At 41.2% G+C, this 18,317-nt stretch overlaps 1 protein-coding gene across 2 annotated transcripts in view; it reads right to left on the bottom strand.

Annotated features, from left to right (window-relative positions):
• Window positions 1-18,317, bottom strand: part of LOC128346268 (transducin-like enhancer protein 1) — a 98,050-nt gene that overhangs the window by 59,932 nt on the left and 19,801 nt on the right. The window contains exons 5-8 of one of the 2 annotated variants that reach the window (XM_053299390.1): window positions 15,078-15,140; window positions 12,894-12,998; window positions 1,291-1,495; window positions 480-496 (exon numbers count right to left, since the gene is read on the bottom strand). In XM_053299390.1, coding sequence (XP_053155365.1) covers window positions 480-496; window positions 1,291-1,495; window positions 12,894-12,998; window positions 15,078-15,140 — 390 coding nt within the window. The remainder of the gene's footprint in view (window positions 1-479; window positions 497-1,290; window positions 1,496-12,893; window positions 12,999-15,077; window positions 15,141-18,317) is intronic. The other variant, XM_053299391.1, reaches the window with a different exon arrangement.

Here is an 18,317-nt window from a genome sequence, read left to right as displayed (position 1 = left end):
AATCCTCTCTATGCATTAACAATAATTTTTAGGTAAAAAATAATAATCTATGAAGGCAATATAGATGGAGAATGTCTCTGATATGCTAATCATATACTTAAGAAATGTGTATGCGAAGACAAAGTTAGAAAAACTGCTAATCCCTGGTGATTGCTAATGTGCGATTTTATCATCTCACCTGTTCTCCAAATACACACATACATAAGGCAATTAAGGTAAACTTGAGCAGCTACTATTTAAAACCAGATTAGTTTGTAGGTATTTTATCATAACAACAAAGATTAATCAACGTAAAAAATAAATATTTTAATTCTTCCAACAAAACACTGCATTATGCAAACAGGAAACAACATGCCCATTATCTAAACTAGGGGATAAGTAGCAAGGTAAACCTACAGAGAAAAAACCTGCGAATATCTGAGCTATCAACTACTGCAGTAATTGAAAATGTTAACATTATCAGGAATATTGGTACTTACTGTGCCCGGATCTCTGTCTGTTCCCGTAGTAACCAAGAAATGCACAGACATGCCCGTTCAGACACAGAGGCAAGAACAGAAATAAAAAAGGGGGGAAAATTAGAACGCAAGCCGCGAACAGTTTTAAAATGGCTTTTATTTATATAAGTCATTGCACATTCCTAATACAGTGATTTCCTGAAAATTACATTTTGTAAACATGATTTACAGTATAACCATACACAAAGCCTAGTTCTTTCCATGACAGAATAAATTACCTTTTTCTTCAAAAAATTATTCAAGTGCAATTTTGCCCAATATTTAAATGTGTTCTAAAGAAACCTACAAAACAGATGTAATGGACTAAACCTTTCATTTCAACACATTCATCTCAAAATTTGACTCTTCATTTGCTCACCCCTCCATTAAACAATGTTTTCTTTTAAAAAAAGAGAGAAAGAAAGAAAGAAAAAGAAGGAAATAAGAGAAAGAAGCAAAAGAATTACCCATTTAGTTTGTTTTTAACAATTTTACACAATATTGTGCAGGCAACTGAGGTTACAACTAAGCATCTGTCAGGATGTCAAAATGCTCTGCATTTCATAAAAAGCAGGAGATCTTTAGTGATCTCTGAGCTCAAATACTGAAAACTTCAAGCTGAGTTTTGCTTCAGTGGTATAAATGCAGAATGGTATTCTTAACATTTGGCAAATCAGTTTGTTCTTGGCTTTCGTTCTACATAGCTCAATTTTCTTTAGAGATGCCCGCAATTTGCAGCAATGTGCAAAGATTAATTTCACACTGTCCTAATCAGGCTTTCCATGCCTCTCACCTCTGTGGTGGTCTGCATCGTGGTGCTTCTTGTCATCTTTTATTGCCAAGTGAGACTGCCCACCCAGAGCACTTGAGAGGGCAAGAAGGCCAGCGCTGCTTCCAAGCGGGGGGATTCCAGGAGGCTGAAGTCCTGATGGGTGTGGGGTTAGAGGCACTGGAGGTCCATGGCCATGTGAGAGGTGCTGAGCCTGCAACTGCTGTTGCTGTTATTTGTGACGGTCGTTCCAGGTAGAAGCAGTGCACACAGCCCATAGTTTGAAGGGAGAAAAGGAAAGAAGAAGAAGAACTGGTTAGCCAACTGAACTCGATACCACTTCCTGTTTCAAAACCTACCCTACTTCAGCTTGCTCCAGCTAATCACTCCATACTAGATTTCACAACTGCTAGAATGTTTCCTCAGATATTGATCCCCCTTTGTATTACAGAACTAAGCCATGTAATTTAATCCACACCCCGACTAACAGGAGATTTGTGCAGTCTAGACTCTTAAAGACATCTGGCACCTCTCCAAATCCACCTCTATATTAACAGAATTAGTGCAGACAAAACTGCAGTTTGCCCACAGCTCCCAGCCCCCAAAGCCTATTTTCACAACTGCTTTGAGCAAATGCAAACATGATAAATTGAAGGGTTCCTGCTAAAATAAAACTCCATCACAACATCCAATATTAGTGTTTTCAGAACAGAACAGTCAACAGGAAACCTTACCCTGCAAGTGCATTTTAACACCTGGTTTATTATGAGGAATGGCATTTTATAAATTTGTTCCCCTATTTGTTCCTCCCCCACTTAATTCTATGCCTTAAGTTAACACTGAAAAGACAAAGAAATTGAAACCAAATGAAAATTAGTTCACTTTTCATTACAGCTATTTCTTAACATGCTACATTATTTTCAAGAGAATCCTGAATATTCATCTTCAGTTTAGTCCTCTTCTCACCTGCATATGGTGTGGGACTGCACCCATGTTCCCATATCTAATCTCCAAGTGTTCAATGGATGGGAAGAATAGGGTCTCTAAACTGGGTACCCTAGACTGATCACTCAGAGCCCATTCTCACTTTCTATTGAACACATGGAGGTTGGGGCAGGGCCAGCAGATGTGCTCCTATTCTCATTTCCACTCCCCCAATCAGTCTACGTGGTATGAAAGTCACAACTGAGCTGCTATAACCATGACGACTGGCTTCTAAATATAAGAACAGATACAATGACTAAACCTTGACTCTTAGTCAACTGGAAAGCACACCCAAATCCTTCTCAGTTTCTAAAATTTTATCAGATAGCATTCATAGATGCCATTCTCACGACCTCCTATAGTGAACTAAAGGAACCCATCAGCTCCCGGAGGCAAACATCCTTAAATGTCCCACCGTTAAATGAGGTTAGCGGAGCGACTCCATTTTTAAAATCATGGATAAAAAGCACTTTCATATTTGGAAGTGATATAAAAGAATACTTATAACAATATTCCTAAAGAATCCTAGCATTGCTTACAAAATATGGATATATTTATAATATCTGTGCTACATACATTTTCTTTAAAAGTTTTCATGTGAGCTATCCATCTCACATATTATCATTTCCCTTCTCTTGGTGCTAAACAGTCAAAAAATTGGCTCAGTCACATAAAGCACCTTTTAGGCAAAGAGTCCAAAACACCTTAAACTTGTTTGTGTCAAAGTGCAAAGTCTCTTTAGATGACATGTGCAGAATGCCTTGGCAAACAGATGACCAACCAGCAAATACAATATATATAGGTAGACCTCGATATTTGCGGGGGTTCTGTTTCGGGCTGCAACCACAGATATGGAAATCGCAAATATCGAGTTAAGAGAACCTATGGGATCGCGGGGGTTAGGTTCCCAGTTGGCCGGAAATTGGTCAAATTTTGCAGCGGGGAGCTGCTTACCTTGCTCTCTCTACTGCTCTCCCCGAGTCGTGCTGTGCCCCCAAATCAGCCAAAAATTGGCAAAAAATCAGCTCCCCTCTCCCCCCCCTTTTTTTTCAAAGACAGGAGCCATTTTGTGGCTCTGTCAAATAAAATTGTGGCCAGAAATGATCTCCACAGTCATGTTCAGCCACCTCCAATCCATGGATGTGTGAGGCCGGAATGTTTTTCCCCCTTTTTCCATGTATGCCAAGGTCAGGTGTCTTTTTCCCAAATGCAGATACGTGAATCCACAGATATGGAATCCAATGATAATGAGGTCCACTTGTATTCCATTTTATGTAGTTAAAGCAGATCAAATAATGAATCTGGTACCTTGATTATGGACAGGGTCCCAAGGGAGATGGTCTGTTTGACAGGGTAAGATCTGCAAACAATTCCATTAACACCTACCTCCTCTTCCTTTCATCCAAGTGTCAACTCTACTGGCTGGGATCAGTAACTTGTTAAGGGGTTACCTCAGAAGCGTGACATGACTGATGGAACTCAGAGGACACCTTATTTTTAACCAATGAGCCTCATCCTGGTGAGCTCTTGCAGATAGAGCTCACCATGATCTGGCTTTTGTTTCAAAGCTGAGCAAACCTGTATGCTGCACCCCAGGCAAGGCTAACTCTTCCACAGTTAGTTTTGTTGCTACCTTCACAATAAAGAAGCTCTCCACACGAACAGTGGAGAGCGGGCTAAGGCGGGCAGAGTGGCCTTAGCCCGCTCTCCCCCTCACATGAGCAGGGAGCCGTCCCTGGGCAGCTGGATCGGCCACCCACATGATTACAGGCTCCATCATGGAGCTGATGGGGCGGTGGGGATTATCCAAGGATGCCCCGTGTGAGTGCATGGGGCATCCTGGGGAGACTGCCGAGGCTGTGAGGCTTGTTCGAGCCTCCTGGTCGGGGGTCACCTTGTGAGTTGGCATGGTGTGGAGCCACGCCACATCATCTCATGATCAGAATGGGGTTAGCAGAGTGCTCGCTCTGCTAACCTCATTTAAGAGAAGGGGTATTTTCAAAGGTTTGGTTCCGTGAGCCGCACAACTGCTATTGCAGTACATGACCACACAGAACCAGGCTGGCCTCCATTAGCCTGTTTCCACGCAGTCATGAGAATAGCCTCAAAGTGTGAGAAAACAGTAGCCACAATGCTAAAAACTTGCAGCATTGCTCTTTGCAAACTCTGGGATCCCTGCTACTGAGTGTCCCATACATGCATTGGTGCTTTTTTGGTTCCCTTCCTGCTGAAGCCTCTTGTACCCTACTGAATCCTTAAGAACAGAATTCAACATAGCACAAGGAGTTGCAGCTGAAAAGAAAACTGGAAAGTCCCACCTTTTCTACTTATGCTCAGGGCTCTCTGGATTGTGCCAAAAAATGTTCCATGTAAATGTGCCTTAAATTGTCTTCGGCACAGGAAAAAGTGTGTGTATTTGTTCTTTTATATCTCAGCAGCCATTACCGTTATGCATCAGACCAGCTTTTTGTCACTTCAGACATGTTAATATCTGTCCTATCATTTTTTTAAAGCTCTGTAGTACCAAGGCATAGAACCAGGTACAGGTTGAGTATCCCTTATCCAGACTGCTTGGGATCAGAAGTGTTCTGGATTTTGAACTTTTCCGGATTTTGGAATATTTAGCAATAGCAATAGCACTTACATTTATATACCGCTCTATAGCCGAAGCTCTCTAAGCGGTTTACAATGATTTAGCATATTGCCCCCCAACATTTTGGGTACTCAGAATGTTGGGGGTACTCAGAATTCAATATTTGCATAATGAATTTCTCTCTCTAAGTCTCTCTTCTCCACCCTGCTTCTTTGCTCCTACCTGCCTCCATTACAGCCCTTTTATTTGCATGGCAAGACCCCCCCGAGTACTTTACATGCCAGTGCTGAGGGGGTTTCGGCTACCCACCCTGTGGGCCCACTCTGGGCCACCCACGCCACGACTGCAGAGCCTGTGCTCGCCGGTGCCCTTTTTTCCCCTGGCCGGAGGGAGACCTCTAGAACACATGGACACTGCCAATCAGCTGTTCGGTGGCATCCAGGAGCAGCAAAGACCACAGGCCTATTGTGGAGAAGACAGGGAAGCACACCGAGCAGCTTCCGCTTACCCCAGCTACCTCTCGCCAGCCACCAACAACAAAGAGTCTGGCATACCTGCAACCCCTGCTCACCTAAGTAAGTTTTGACTGCATGTTTAAAAGCAAAATTGGGAATCTACGAGCCAGTGAATGAGCTGAGACATTTTTGGGTGGGGTTTTTTGTTACAGCATGGTGTCTGGATTTTGGAGCATTCTGGATTTCGGATGTCTGGATAAGGGATACTCAACCTGTATGTCAGCAGCAGTATAACAGTATTCTAGGCACACTCATTAGCATTTAATTAAAAGCTAGACACCTGTCATGATAAATTGGCTCTGAGGAAGTGAGTAACACATGCCTTACCAACAGCTACCATCACTGCTTGCCTGGAGAGCTATGAGTAATTCCTGAAACAAAATCTACAAAAAAATGTGCATTTGATGCTGGTAGTTAAAAATATTGGTTGACATGTCCTGCAGAATAATATGGGCAGTACAGACCCACTCACACTGCTGTGGAGCTGTAAAACACAGGGCAATGTGGCTGTCCTTACTCTTGCACGAACACAGATCATGCACTACTTGCACTGGGAATTATGCAAGTAGCACACAACCTGTGATCACACATGGGTAAGCCGTACCAGAATAGCCCTTTAGGGCAGAAGTGTTGCTATGTATGTTAGAGTGCCACAGTGGCATGGGAGGGACTGCACCACACATTTTATGCTGCAAGACATGTCAGTCATTACCTCTAAAAACAATATAGTCTTGTCTTCCAGTATCAGTATCAGGTACGGTGATTGCAGATTTCCCAACAAAGTTGGAATTCTGTAGGAGTGTGGTGGAAGGATTTTTTGTGCACATGGAGAAACCAAGTAGCATAAAAATCTATATGAGAACCAGGTTTTCAACTATGCTTCATTGCAAATAGGGTTTAGAGTGGACTGGTTTTTTCCTATTGGCACAGAGATACTTTATCTCTCATTGTTTCTATATATTTTATATACAGAAGTCCAAACCAGAGAGTGTTCAGCAACCTTACGTACAGTTAGCACTACAAGGAAAAAGCTCAAGCAGCAGCATGGGTTCCAAGACGTGTTCACAGTCATATGCAGAGATGGTTGGAAAGTTTCAGTCATTGAGGTCGTGCACATCACCTCTTTTCTCAGGGCGGGGAAGGACAAGGGGAAGGCAGGATCCCTCCTGCCTTCCTCACCCCACAAGATCCTGTCTAAAGCCCTGCTAGCCATGTTGCACTCACAGACGAGCACTGCTGCTGTGAGCAGCATGACAGCAGGGAGGCCGGGGAAAGGATGCCTGGCCTCCCGATATCCCACAATGCACGGCACTGTGAGTGCAGTGCATTGGGGGATTCCCCCCTTAGACAGGCAGTCTAGGCACATGACTCCGTGTATACAGCTTGAGCGCACACACACACGACCCTGTACCTGGGGTAAAGGGTGAGCTCATGCTCTTTAACCCAGGTTAAAGCTTGGGGTGGATTCCTGGGCTTATGGGGCAGGCAGTGCCGGGATTCGCACTGATCCCAACGCTTTACACAAGCAGCCAAACTCTGGCAAGGCTGCCAAAGCCTGGGTTTGGCTGCCTGTGTAAACAGCCTCATCTCACAGACAAGGAAACATGGGTCAAACTGGTGTGTCCATGTGCATGCACTCCTATGGATTTACTTCTACATCTCACTGGTTATTCTGTTTTGCCACTGTCAATTGAAAAGCATGTAGAACAAGCTTCCAGATGTGATCTATCCCCACCCTCAAGCAGAGGGACCCAGCATACTACTGGAAAGCAACTTAATACAAATATAGTTTAATTTTTCAAATGACTTTCAATAATTATAATCATGGGAAGCAAGAAAGAGATGCACACTGTATTTTTTTGGAAATATGTAGAATTCCAGGGCCACAGCTTTACTGAAATTTGAACCTGAACATTTCAATGACATGATTTTTCAGAGTGCACAAGCTACCAACACTATTGAGGAAATGCAGATTAACAGCCATGATGACCAGGAAAACACTGTTCATCAAAGCCTACTAAAAACCCGAACTGCTTGTGCAGTTGGGATCCTTAGAAACCGCCTGCTTCCAGCTGAACCTGCCCACCTGACCAGATCAGCTGGGAGGGCTCTGCTTTGCATTTGTCAAGCACATGGGATAGGGCCTTCTCAGTGATTGCCCCCAGACTGTGAAACTTGCTCACAGTAGAAAACTGCATGGCTCCCTCTCTCCCAGCCTTTTGGAGAAAACTGAAGCCTGTTTTATCCAGGCTTTTGGCCAATGAGGGTCTCCCGGTCTCTCTCTTTTAGGATGCAGTTGTGTGAGTTTTATTTTCAGGTCATTTTTATTGAAATCTCTTGATTGTTTTCATTTTGTTAACTGCCATAAGGTCTTAGGACAAAAGACAGTATAGAATATAAATAATATATAGGACACAAGTACTTGGCACTGTGAATGGGCAGGATCGAGATGAAGTTAGCCACGACCAAGTCCCATTGAAATTATTGGGAGTTAAGTTAGTCACATCTCATTTATTTTATTGGTGGTTAGTTATGAATAACTTAGACTGGATTCTGCTCAACAGGTCTACCCTTTTGGTTGTGACCGACAACAGACAGCATACACAACCTCAGTGAACTACATCTTTTGAATGGAAGTTTTAAAAATAACTAAGCACCTACAACTTAAACAATCTGTAATGTTTGCTTTTACTGCATTGGGACCAGAGTATTTTCTGGAGTAGGCCAGACTGCATCTTCAAGGACTCCCCCCCACCCAAAGCTCACTTCTGTGGAAAGAGGATGAGAAAATAGAAAAAGCTGAGAAGTGGTGGGGAAACGTGCACTTTGCTTTCTATACACAGAACAATATTACAACGTTAAGTGTGCTTAGCAAACCTGGTATACAAAATCTAAAATAAATGTGTTTGAATTTTCATTTCTGGGGAAAGTGCTGAGACAGTGAATAGAAACATAGTACAGTGGGCTTGGTGACAAGTTAGGAAATACCATAAAATTGAAAGATTTGAATGGAAAACCTGGAGTGCTTTTAGATGCCTGAACTAGTTTTGTGGATATCTGAACTTCAGTCCAATATCTGCTTGGTGAACTACTTCCAACACAATCAGGCTGGGTGCCTCTTCCTGCAACCATAATCAGGCAACTAATCTGAGTTTTGTTTGACATACCATAAATATTACTTCATATTTGAAGTGGGAAGAAAAGAGGTAAAGTTTTAAACTCATACATAATTCACGTGTTGGATTGTAATTTTTTTGTTTTTGCTTGCTTATTTTGCATGTTTCTGAAGCTTGGTTCCCTAAAGACCACTTATTCAAAATTTGGCCAGGGCCATAGCCAACAGAATATTCCATATAAAAGTTAAATGTTAAGCTTCTTGTTCCCTATATCTGCCAATCGGAACTTGATGTTATCCTGACTTCTTTTCCTATCCTAAACAACTCTGTCAGCTGGCACTAAATACAGAGTACAGCTGAGGATTTTAAAATTATGTCAGGGAAAGAGCTAAGCAGCTGCAGTGTTACATTTCCGCATTCATTTCTCTTTGCATCCATATTTCTATTTTACAACAAAACAGGCATCCTAGTTATTTATAGGCTTTCTAAAGATTAACTACATGCTCATAATAAACCCTCAAGAGGTTAACCTCATCCTCTTAAGCTTCACACACTACAATCGCAGAGATAGCTGGCAACCACAGCCAAGGAGAGGAATAATAATCCAACATCTTGCTAATCCTTTAGTCAATCACCTCATGCAATGATGGAAAGCCCTTTGGAGGCCGACAACTCAATCTGTCTCACAAGTACTGTCAATCCAAGAGATACATTTCACAGAACCATTAGCAGCACACCTCAGGAGGGGGAGGGGGACCCAGACACCTCTAAAGAATTAAATTCCGTCTGAACAAGCTAAACTAAAATACCCTCTCAGGCTGCCTATTTCTTGTGCATGCTGTACATGGCACTTAGGTATGCGTTTATAATTCATTCTTAAAAACAACAACAACGATGATGAAGATTCTGCCAATCTGTTTCAAACTTGTAAAGCAATGGTACTGGCTGTCAGGGTGGACTAATTACAACTCCCCTGCAGATTTCCTGGCATGCTCAACTAAACACTTTTAATTTTCCAGCCTGTTGCTTAACTATCTTCCTCCTCCAATCCCTTCAAATTCTACCAAGATAATCCACTTAAACCTTTCATACCATAATCTAGATTTCCTCCACTCTAATGCAAAATATAGTACTATGCTTAAACATTGAGAAACAGGGCAGCACATCAATTTTGTTTCAATTGCTTAGTTTTCTAATTCACCATCTCAATTAATAATTTTGGTTAATTATAGATAAAATGGTTCACATCCATTAAATTCAAACAAACAAAACTGACATCACAAAAAGTAGGACATGCGTATTATGGCTCACTGGCTGTTTGCTCCTGCATGCACTAGTGTCAGCTATTCTTTCCACAGCAGCAAGTATCCAGTCACATAATACACTATAACTGTACTATTTGCTCTATCTAAATATGTAGGAACAGATGTCCAGTTTACGGGTTCTCTTTGGGAGCAAGATTCCTTTGTCCCCCCCCCCCCCCATCAATAACTACTGTACTTGTTTGCCTCTCTAGCTAGCTTGCTTTATTTCAAAACATGACCATTTCCCAACAATTTTACTTTTGCTAATTAGAGGTTTGACATCCTCCCACTCCACCCCTCAATTTATGTGCAAAACAAATTCAGTCTCGCCTCTAGTTGCTTTTTCTCAATTAGAGAAAATGATGAAATTTAGCAATGATTATTGAAGTCATTATCCCGTCAGGAATCACAGCCTTTAAAGAAAAAAACCCTAACCCTCCCTGAAAATTATCAAGAATGCAGGATCTACCTAAGCACAGAAAACTATTTACAGAACACCTGCTAGGAATATTGCTTAACTTCCCTCCCCTCTCCGCTGCTCCTGTTTTTATAGTACAGAAATATCTTTAGCACTGTTAAGCCACTGGCTACTTGATTGTGTTTCTAACCTTGGAGAATGCACCAGCCTATTTGCATTTTAAAAAGAAGTCTTTCATGATCTTTCACGCTCACAATAGATGTCTAAACCGTTAAATTACTATTTCTTTTATTAGCTTGGAAGACACTGCAGTTTAAGAGCATGGCCCCCCACTATTGTTCTTTGCACTAAGTTGGGTCTCTGAACAATACTGACAGCTGCTATCAAACTGGGCTGCGTTTACTTTCAGTGCAGCTGCTGCTTGTAGGAACAGACAGGCTCCTGATGCCTCCTCCCCTCTAGGGAGAGAGGCTGACACAGTGCATGTTCAATGAAGGGGAGCAAAGGTCCACTGAATTGTCAGCCCAATTTTATGCTACTCCAATTTTCCAGAGTGCACACAATCCCTTTCAAACAAAATCAAGCATATGTCAAAGCATGAAACTTATTGTGCAGCATAGGATAATTATTGATGAATACAAATGTGCAAAGAGAGAGGGGATCTCTTATTGGACCGACTTGGAAGGAGAGAGAGAGAGAGAGAGGAGAAGCAGTAGTAGTAGTAGTAGTGAGGTTTGCAGTGCACACAACTATTCTTCAGGCTATAATAGAATTGTCAAGATCAGCTATACAAGATTCTCTGATTGGGGAAAAGGCTGGACTGTGTTTGGCTGGGCTTGATGCAGGCAGTGGGGGTGGAGATGTATGTAGCATTTATGAACACTCACTGAAAACTGGAGTATGTATCTGCTGGCAGTGACATGTTAATATTTCCAGTACTGTAAATGGGGGGGGGCTGCATCTGCAGATAAACTGCTGTATCTTTATAAAACAATGCAAATGTTGCAAGATCAGATTAGAATGAAAGTAGCACATTCAACTAGTGAATAGCAGTTTAACCCTTTTAAAATATGCACTATTAAGAAATCTCATGCCACAGTTGCAAAGCAGGGACACATTGCCTTTTGCAACTCGTGTTCAACTGAATAGAGCTTATTACACAAGAGACATGCCCAGAGTATTGCTCCCTTGGGTTAGGGTTGCATAGTCTCAAAGGGCACTTTGTAGCAAAAATAAGCTTAGCCAGACACACAGCAAAGCTTCATAGCCCAAGGTCAAAGGTTTTAATTAAATGATTCTTTAAAAAAAAAAAAAAATTACTGCTTAGTGTCTGCTAAGAGATTCCACAGGTATATCTGAAATTCCCTAAAAGAAGATCTGCATGATAACCAGAGCTCCTCATTAATCAACTTACAGACCCCAAAACAGACTAGAACTTTTAAATTAAGAATTTATTAGACAAGCAATAGGTTGTGAGGACAAGACAGAGACTTAATTATGCTTTTTTTAAAAAAAAAAAAGTAGTTTGATTGGATGGAAGAAGGGGGAGAAACAAGGATCTGGATCAAAGGGGGGTATGTTTATGCAAAGCTAATCTGTCAAGTGTAATAAAGCAGCTTGAATAAAATTTAAGCTGAAAATCCACTGACGCACCCCACTGCAGGGAGGAATAGCTATTAAAAGGAAATGAAGGTCACCCTCCCAGTTTATTTCACCTAATTGACTGCCAATAGCTTACCACAGGCAAAGCGACAGCAGATCTACAATTGAGAAACCGATAAAAGGAGAGTTTTCAAGCTGAGGCTCATTCTTTTAATCCTCCCTCACTCTTATGTTTTTTTTTCCATCTCCAGTTGGGATGTAATTTTAAGCACAGATGGATTAACTGGTTCCATTGTCTGTAGACGTCATTGGACTATGGCACTGTTAATCCATACAGCAGCATGTCTAATTATCATTACAAAGTGTCTGAGGGAACTATAAAGACCAGCAGGGCATCTTCTCACAAGCAATTAACATAAGTTGATAAATGAATAATTTGAATCTGCTCAAGGCACTTACATATGAATAAAATCAAGAGGAGGACCACTTCTTGTTTCAGTTCCTTTTGCTTAATGTAGAAGGGCAAGAAACACGAGTGATATTCTAGAGTGTGGCAGCAGGACATGGGAAATGATTTTATGCAGGGCTCATGAAGCTCAATAATGCAAAACAAATTACTTGTGACTGACAATCATGCACAAGCACACACGGTATGAACTGATATCTGCACATTAAATTCAGACTTGGAGACCAATTCACTTGCATCTCTGAAATTAGTTAAAAACTAAGCAAAAAAAGTAGTACAAGTTATCGACAGACTAAAATACCACAAACAGTATGTTAATACTAAGGACTGTATGCCCATTTTGGTTACCTTTGCTTTTGCAACCAGCTAACTCCTAAAGTCCATGCTGTGACACAGTGTGCTATCACAAATTTAGAAAAAAATATGGATATGGCACATAGGCCTAAATACGCAATATCTTGCAAACTAGACTTTCAGTAATTTTATCTATTTTTAAAATGTGTAGGTGCCAAGATAAGCAACACTTAAGAACTAGTATTAAGTATCAAAGTAATTATAAGGTATCAAAAATATTGTTTAACATATCAAAACTACAAAAGCAGTAAGAAAGGAAAGCTGGTTATACACACTGTAGGAGGTAGACCTGGAAGGCCACGTACCCCGATGATGGCATTCAGCTCAGCCATGGTCACTTGTTTGGCACGTTCTACTGCTTGAGCCACTTGCTGTTGATGCTGGAAAGACAGAAACATCATGTCCATTACTGGACTAGCCAACTGAGTAGGAGAGACAGGCATTTTATCAACAGCCAGGACTATTTCCAAGCCATCCTGTTCTCTACTACATATAGATTGTTTGTGCAGAAGACCAGAGCGGTCACAACTTGCCTATCAACAAGGTGCAAGTATGCAGGTTTATTAAATCAAGCTTTCTTAAAATAAAATAAACCCTCCAACAAATGAATTACTTAGTTTCCAAACTGATGTGGACACATTTTATGAGCCATGTGTATCTTCTGTGTCAATGGTCAAATTTCACCACACCAAGCTAGATCCTAACAAATGATTTATTAAATTCTTCAAGATGCCACAATCATAATTATGCATATTACAAACTATAGTGATAGTAAGGCTTTGGGGGAGGACTAGACCTCACTTAAGAGTAACTGCTTGGAAGTTGGGCCTTTCCTAATAAGGAAGAAAGCCTGGGAAAATCAAAACTAGAGGACCAATCCAGAGTGAGGGGCAGGGTTTACTAGACAACAGCCTACAGAGGAGTTGGAAGAGTTCCTATTCTGGAGTCAGTTCTTCCCAGGAGGCCCCTCAGAGAGCAGAAGGTTCAGAAGCTGTTGAGAGGAAAGGGAGTTCAACAGCCTTGGCTGGGAATCAACTGGGAGTTCCTTACCTAGGAGTAAGTAGGAAGGATAGGGACCAGTTTAGCCAGACGCGTCAGGAAATTATGTTTAAGTGCTTGGATCTGTGTTGTAGCTTTATTGTAATTATTTGGGGGTTTATCTGAAAGGAGGCCAGGTTTGCTGAAGCCTTCTGCATTTTTCCTTACCACTGTATTCTTTAAAATAAATCCTTTTTGTTATTATTTAGTGTCACTCCTTATTGGAGTGACACTTCAATGAATAGGCAGACTACTCCTGCCCAGTCAAACATCCTTGAAGGCCTAACACTGCTCAGTCTTGATTGTAAGGGAGGGCATTTTCACTTAACTCTCCCAGGATATCCCCTTAGAAGGGTGAATTTTCCTGCCTGCAAAGTGGATGGTGGCAGCCCACTTGCGAACTCCCTGCAGCTAAGGGAGGATTTCCCCCTTGATCACCACACAAATAATTTAGCCTTAAGATTGTGCCGTCTAGTCAGTGTCAATGTAGTCAGTGTATTTTTTAGACAATTATATACCACTTTTCAACAACAAAGTTCTCTAAGTGCTTTAAATATCCAAGGAATGAGAAAATGGTTCCCTGTGCCAGAAGGACTCACAATATAATGTTCAGAAACAACTAAAACAATCTGAATATCAGCACAGTGGCACAATTTGTGGCATCAGTTGGCATCCATAGCCAACCAAGGACATTGCTTAAGCACAGCAATATTGATAGAAATTGCTACACTTCTGACACCCACTATTGAAATATTAATATGTGAATAGCATCTCCAAAAGCATAATACAGGACTTAGCAATTCTAACTACCACAGAATATACCATGTTGGGCAGTATAATCCTATATGCCAAAGATACAACAATAAGAGTAAGTAGGGGTGTGTGTGAGGGAGGGGGAGAGCCCCCAATTGGACAAACATTACATTATCATACCATGGTCCTATTTCACATACAAGAGCCTCCGTGTCCCATCATAGTTATGCATCAATATAGAAATGGGATTCCAATCACCTATTATATTAGACTTTTCTAAGAACTGCATTTTTTAAAATGCCACTCAAAAGTTGCAAGTGCGACCATTAAACAATGACATTTTTGTTTACACAGAATTTAACAAATGGCTAGACTAGCAGCTGTCAAGCTAATACTGGCATTAAAAAAATCTTGATAATCTTTACAAGTCCACCTCCCCCACCCCCCCGTCTTGGAAAGAATAATTTTGTGGTTGAGCTATTTCACCAGTTATGCAGTTGGATCTCTCATCTGCTAGACCAAATTAAGAGGGGGCTTGCCAACTTCAGCTATAACAGATGTTCCTCACACTTGTGAATTCTGATAAAATTAACATCTTTAAAACCATCTAATTTAAAAACAACGATACAACATAATTGCACTCCAAACAGCTAAACAATTTTACTTACTTCTTGAGACAAAAATGGGATGACTTGTGCACAGATTGTATTCAATCTCTTGGCAATTTCAGTCTACAGAAACATATAAACATTTGAATTAAAACATGCCATTATTAGTTATATAATATGTAAATATTATATATTTACAGCATCGTAAGTACAAAAGTTACAAAACCTTTAAAGGAGCCCAAAATTACTATAAAAGCCTATAATTTATATCATTAATACATGTTAAAGACATCTAATCAAGGCAAGATTCAGTCTGCTGAAGGACATCTGTTGTGTCTCCAATACTTCATCTCTACATCTATTAGAGCACAAATCTGTTCTTCATAAGTAGCTCATTAGCAAGTAAAGCATTGGTTAAAATCCAGCACAAGCTAAAGCCTTTTAGATTGACAAATCTATTGTGTTTCCAAGTTATTAGGTCACACAGAACATCATGTGAAACTGTCACACAGTAATTTCATAGGACTGTGTTAGTGGACTAAAGACAGCCATTTGAACAATTAAATCAAAAGCTTAAGTAAAGGAAAAGAACCAAACTTTAGTAGCAAGCATCCATAACATAGAGAAATTTGATATATTTATGTTCTCAAATATTAATGGTCATTGAAGGGGTAAATTATCTTAAAATTCTTATCTAGAGGGGATTAAATTGTTATCTCAAACCAATTGTCAGTATGACCTAGAAAACAATAATCAGATTTGATTTAGATCAACATTTAATCCTGGCTTATTTTACTTAAACTGAATATTATGTCTGAACAATGGTACCAGAATGATTTTTGGCTAGTTTGAACTGGGGAAGTGCTGACCCTGGTAAATTCAACTCAGTTTTATATGCCAGAACTATATTAACCCTGGTCAAAGGCTTTCCAGGCAGAGATGGATGGGATACAGTGAAGTCCTGCTAACTGAGCAAAGAGGCACCTTTTAAACATGGTGATTCTCTTTACTGAGCGGAGGGAGGGCGGAGCAACTGGCCCTATCCAGCCCCAGCACAGCATCCCTCCAGTTACTATTGTTGTCTTATGTTTCTTTTTTAGACTGTAAGCCCTTTGGGGACAGGGAGCCATTTTATTTATTTACACATACCTTTGTGAACTGCTTTGGGGACTTTTGTTGAAAAGCAAATATATAAATATTTGTCGTATTTGTATTCATCATTCACACGACCAGGCGGGTGGGGCAGTGGGTGGTGAGGAGGAAGGCTGGTTGTACTCATCTTCCCCCTAGATGAGTGCTGTTTTCTGAGAGTGCAGACCATGCACCCAGATGATCTGTGCTACATCCAAGCCTCTGGAAATCCAACAATGCACAGAGCACAGTGCATTGGTGAATTCTTCTAGAAGACAACAGCCTGGCTCACACACAAGCAACAAGCCTGGGTTAAGGGAGTGCTTGTTCCCTTAACCTCAGCTAACAGCTGGGCTGAAAACCTGGGCTAGGCAGCGCTGCCCCACCAGGATTGGGCCCGATCCAAGCGGTTCTCATGCACAGCCTAACCCAGGCTGGACTTCCCTAGCCTGGGTTAGGCTACGCATGAGAATAGTCTCAGTGAGTGGGATTTGGGGACTGGTTCAGGCATCAAGCAAAACCTAAAACTAAAAATTGACTTTGCAAGCTGCCACTTAGCCTTAGGAGTGTGTACTCCCTTCTGCAGAAGTGTTCTGTTGTCAGTTGTGGTTAGAACAAAGCCAGGGTCAGTACTAACATCCAAACCGACTGATGCAAGATTATTCACCAGAGCTCTGGAAATAAACCATGATCTGAACCAGAGTTGAAACCATGAGTTCAGCTCACGGTTTATTTGAAGAACTCTGATAAGAATAAGCCAAGATCAGTTGGTTTGGACATCATTACATATCCTGTCTTGTTTATAACCACAAGCAGAAGTAGAATACTTCCAAGGTTCACACACAAAGGGGAGGGAGGAGGGGGCACTCTCGAAGCCAAGGTTTAATCTTGGCTCCATGTGATGTCTGAACTGGCCCTTTGGGAATGGGTTGTAACGAATGGCAACACTGCAGGCTAGACATAGCTCTGCTTGAAAGAGAGGTTTAATTTCCCAAAATTCCAAATTACATAAAAGGGTATAAACCTGAATTAAAATTAACCAGAGTTCAATATTATGCCTGAATTAAATCAAAGTATTAACGAGAATGTTGTAACTAGCTCTTTTTAAAGCTGATGAGTACCATAAGTGGAGACTACAACACAACTAGGAGGCATGTTTTGTTTTTATATTAAAGTGCATTACAAGGTTGCTTGTATAGGAAAAATATTCTACAGGGAGTGAGCCACAAACCAAAATTCTGCTGCGTCCATCACTAACTGACTTTATTTCTTGGTATTATGCTGTTATACCACATTTGACAAGTAGTGGTGTCTGTGCATCACAGCTTACCACAGATTATCTATAGGCCAAGTGAGTTCGTGCAAGATTTTCCTCTAAGGAAACTTTACAATGGTGCGTGCGCACACACATGTATATATACATACATACACATATATACACACACACACACACAGAGAATAGTCACATAGTACTTCCTGCTGCTGTTAGTCCAAAAAGTATAAAGAGTACAATCCTTAAATTAACATGGCATTACATGTTTTAGAGGCACAGAGATCCTTCCCACACTTAAACTTCTCAACAATTCCTTCTGGAAGAATGTCTGAATTTTGTTCTTTGTTTTTTACAGCTATGGATATCTGGTTGTGAGGGACAGCTTAAACCGCAGGGTTGCATTTCACCAACTTTTTACCCTTATAAAAGATGGTGTGATACAGATACTAGGAGATCATGAGTGCTTGGGTAGTAGTTAGGAATGTATGGAAGCAGCAAATTTCACCACTTGGGGGCGGGGGGCAGAATCAAGCAATTTCACAATCCAATCCATGCATACACAGCTAGACCTCCCTGCTTATGAGCAGATGCCTCTGGCATGCTAATAGCACAATGTGCCAACAGTCTTGCAACATATAACGGAAGCCCACTCTGTGTCTCCCCTTGTCAGCTCGGAGACCTCAGAGACACTGAGGAAACAGCATCATTAGCCCTCCTCAGTGCGCTGGAGATCTCCAGGCTACAGCACAGATGAGTACTCTCAAGGCCATGCTACACCCACCTCTCACACTTCCAAAATGGGCCCCAAACTCAAGAAAAAGGGCCCTATGCCCACTCCATAAAATATGTCTGAAGCCGTGGCTTTTTCTGGATTCTGGTTGAGGCGAAATGGCAGT

Source organism: Hemicordylus capensis, chromosome 2, assembly GCF_027244095.1.
Source record: "Hemicordylus capensis ecotype Gifberg chromosome 2, rHemCap1.1.pri, whole genome shotgun sequence".
Classification (NCBI taxonomy): domain Eukaryota; kingdom Metazoa; phylum Chordata; class Lepidosauria; order Squamata; family Cordylidae; genus Hemicordylus; species Hemicordylus capensis.
The sequence above is the reverse complement of the archived record's forward strand: the minus strand, read 5'-3'. Positions and strand labels throughout refer to the sequence as shown.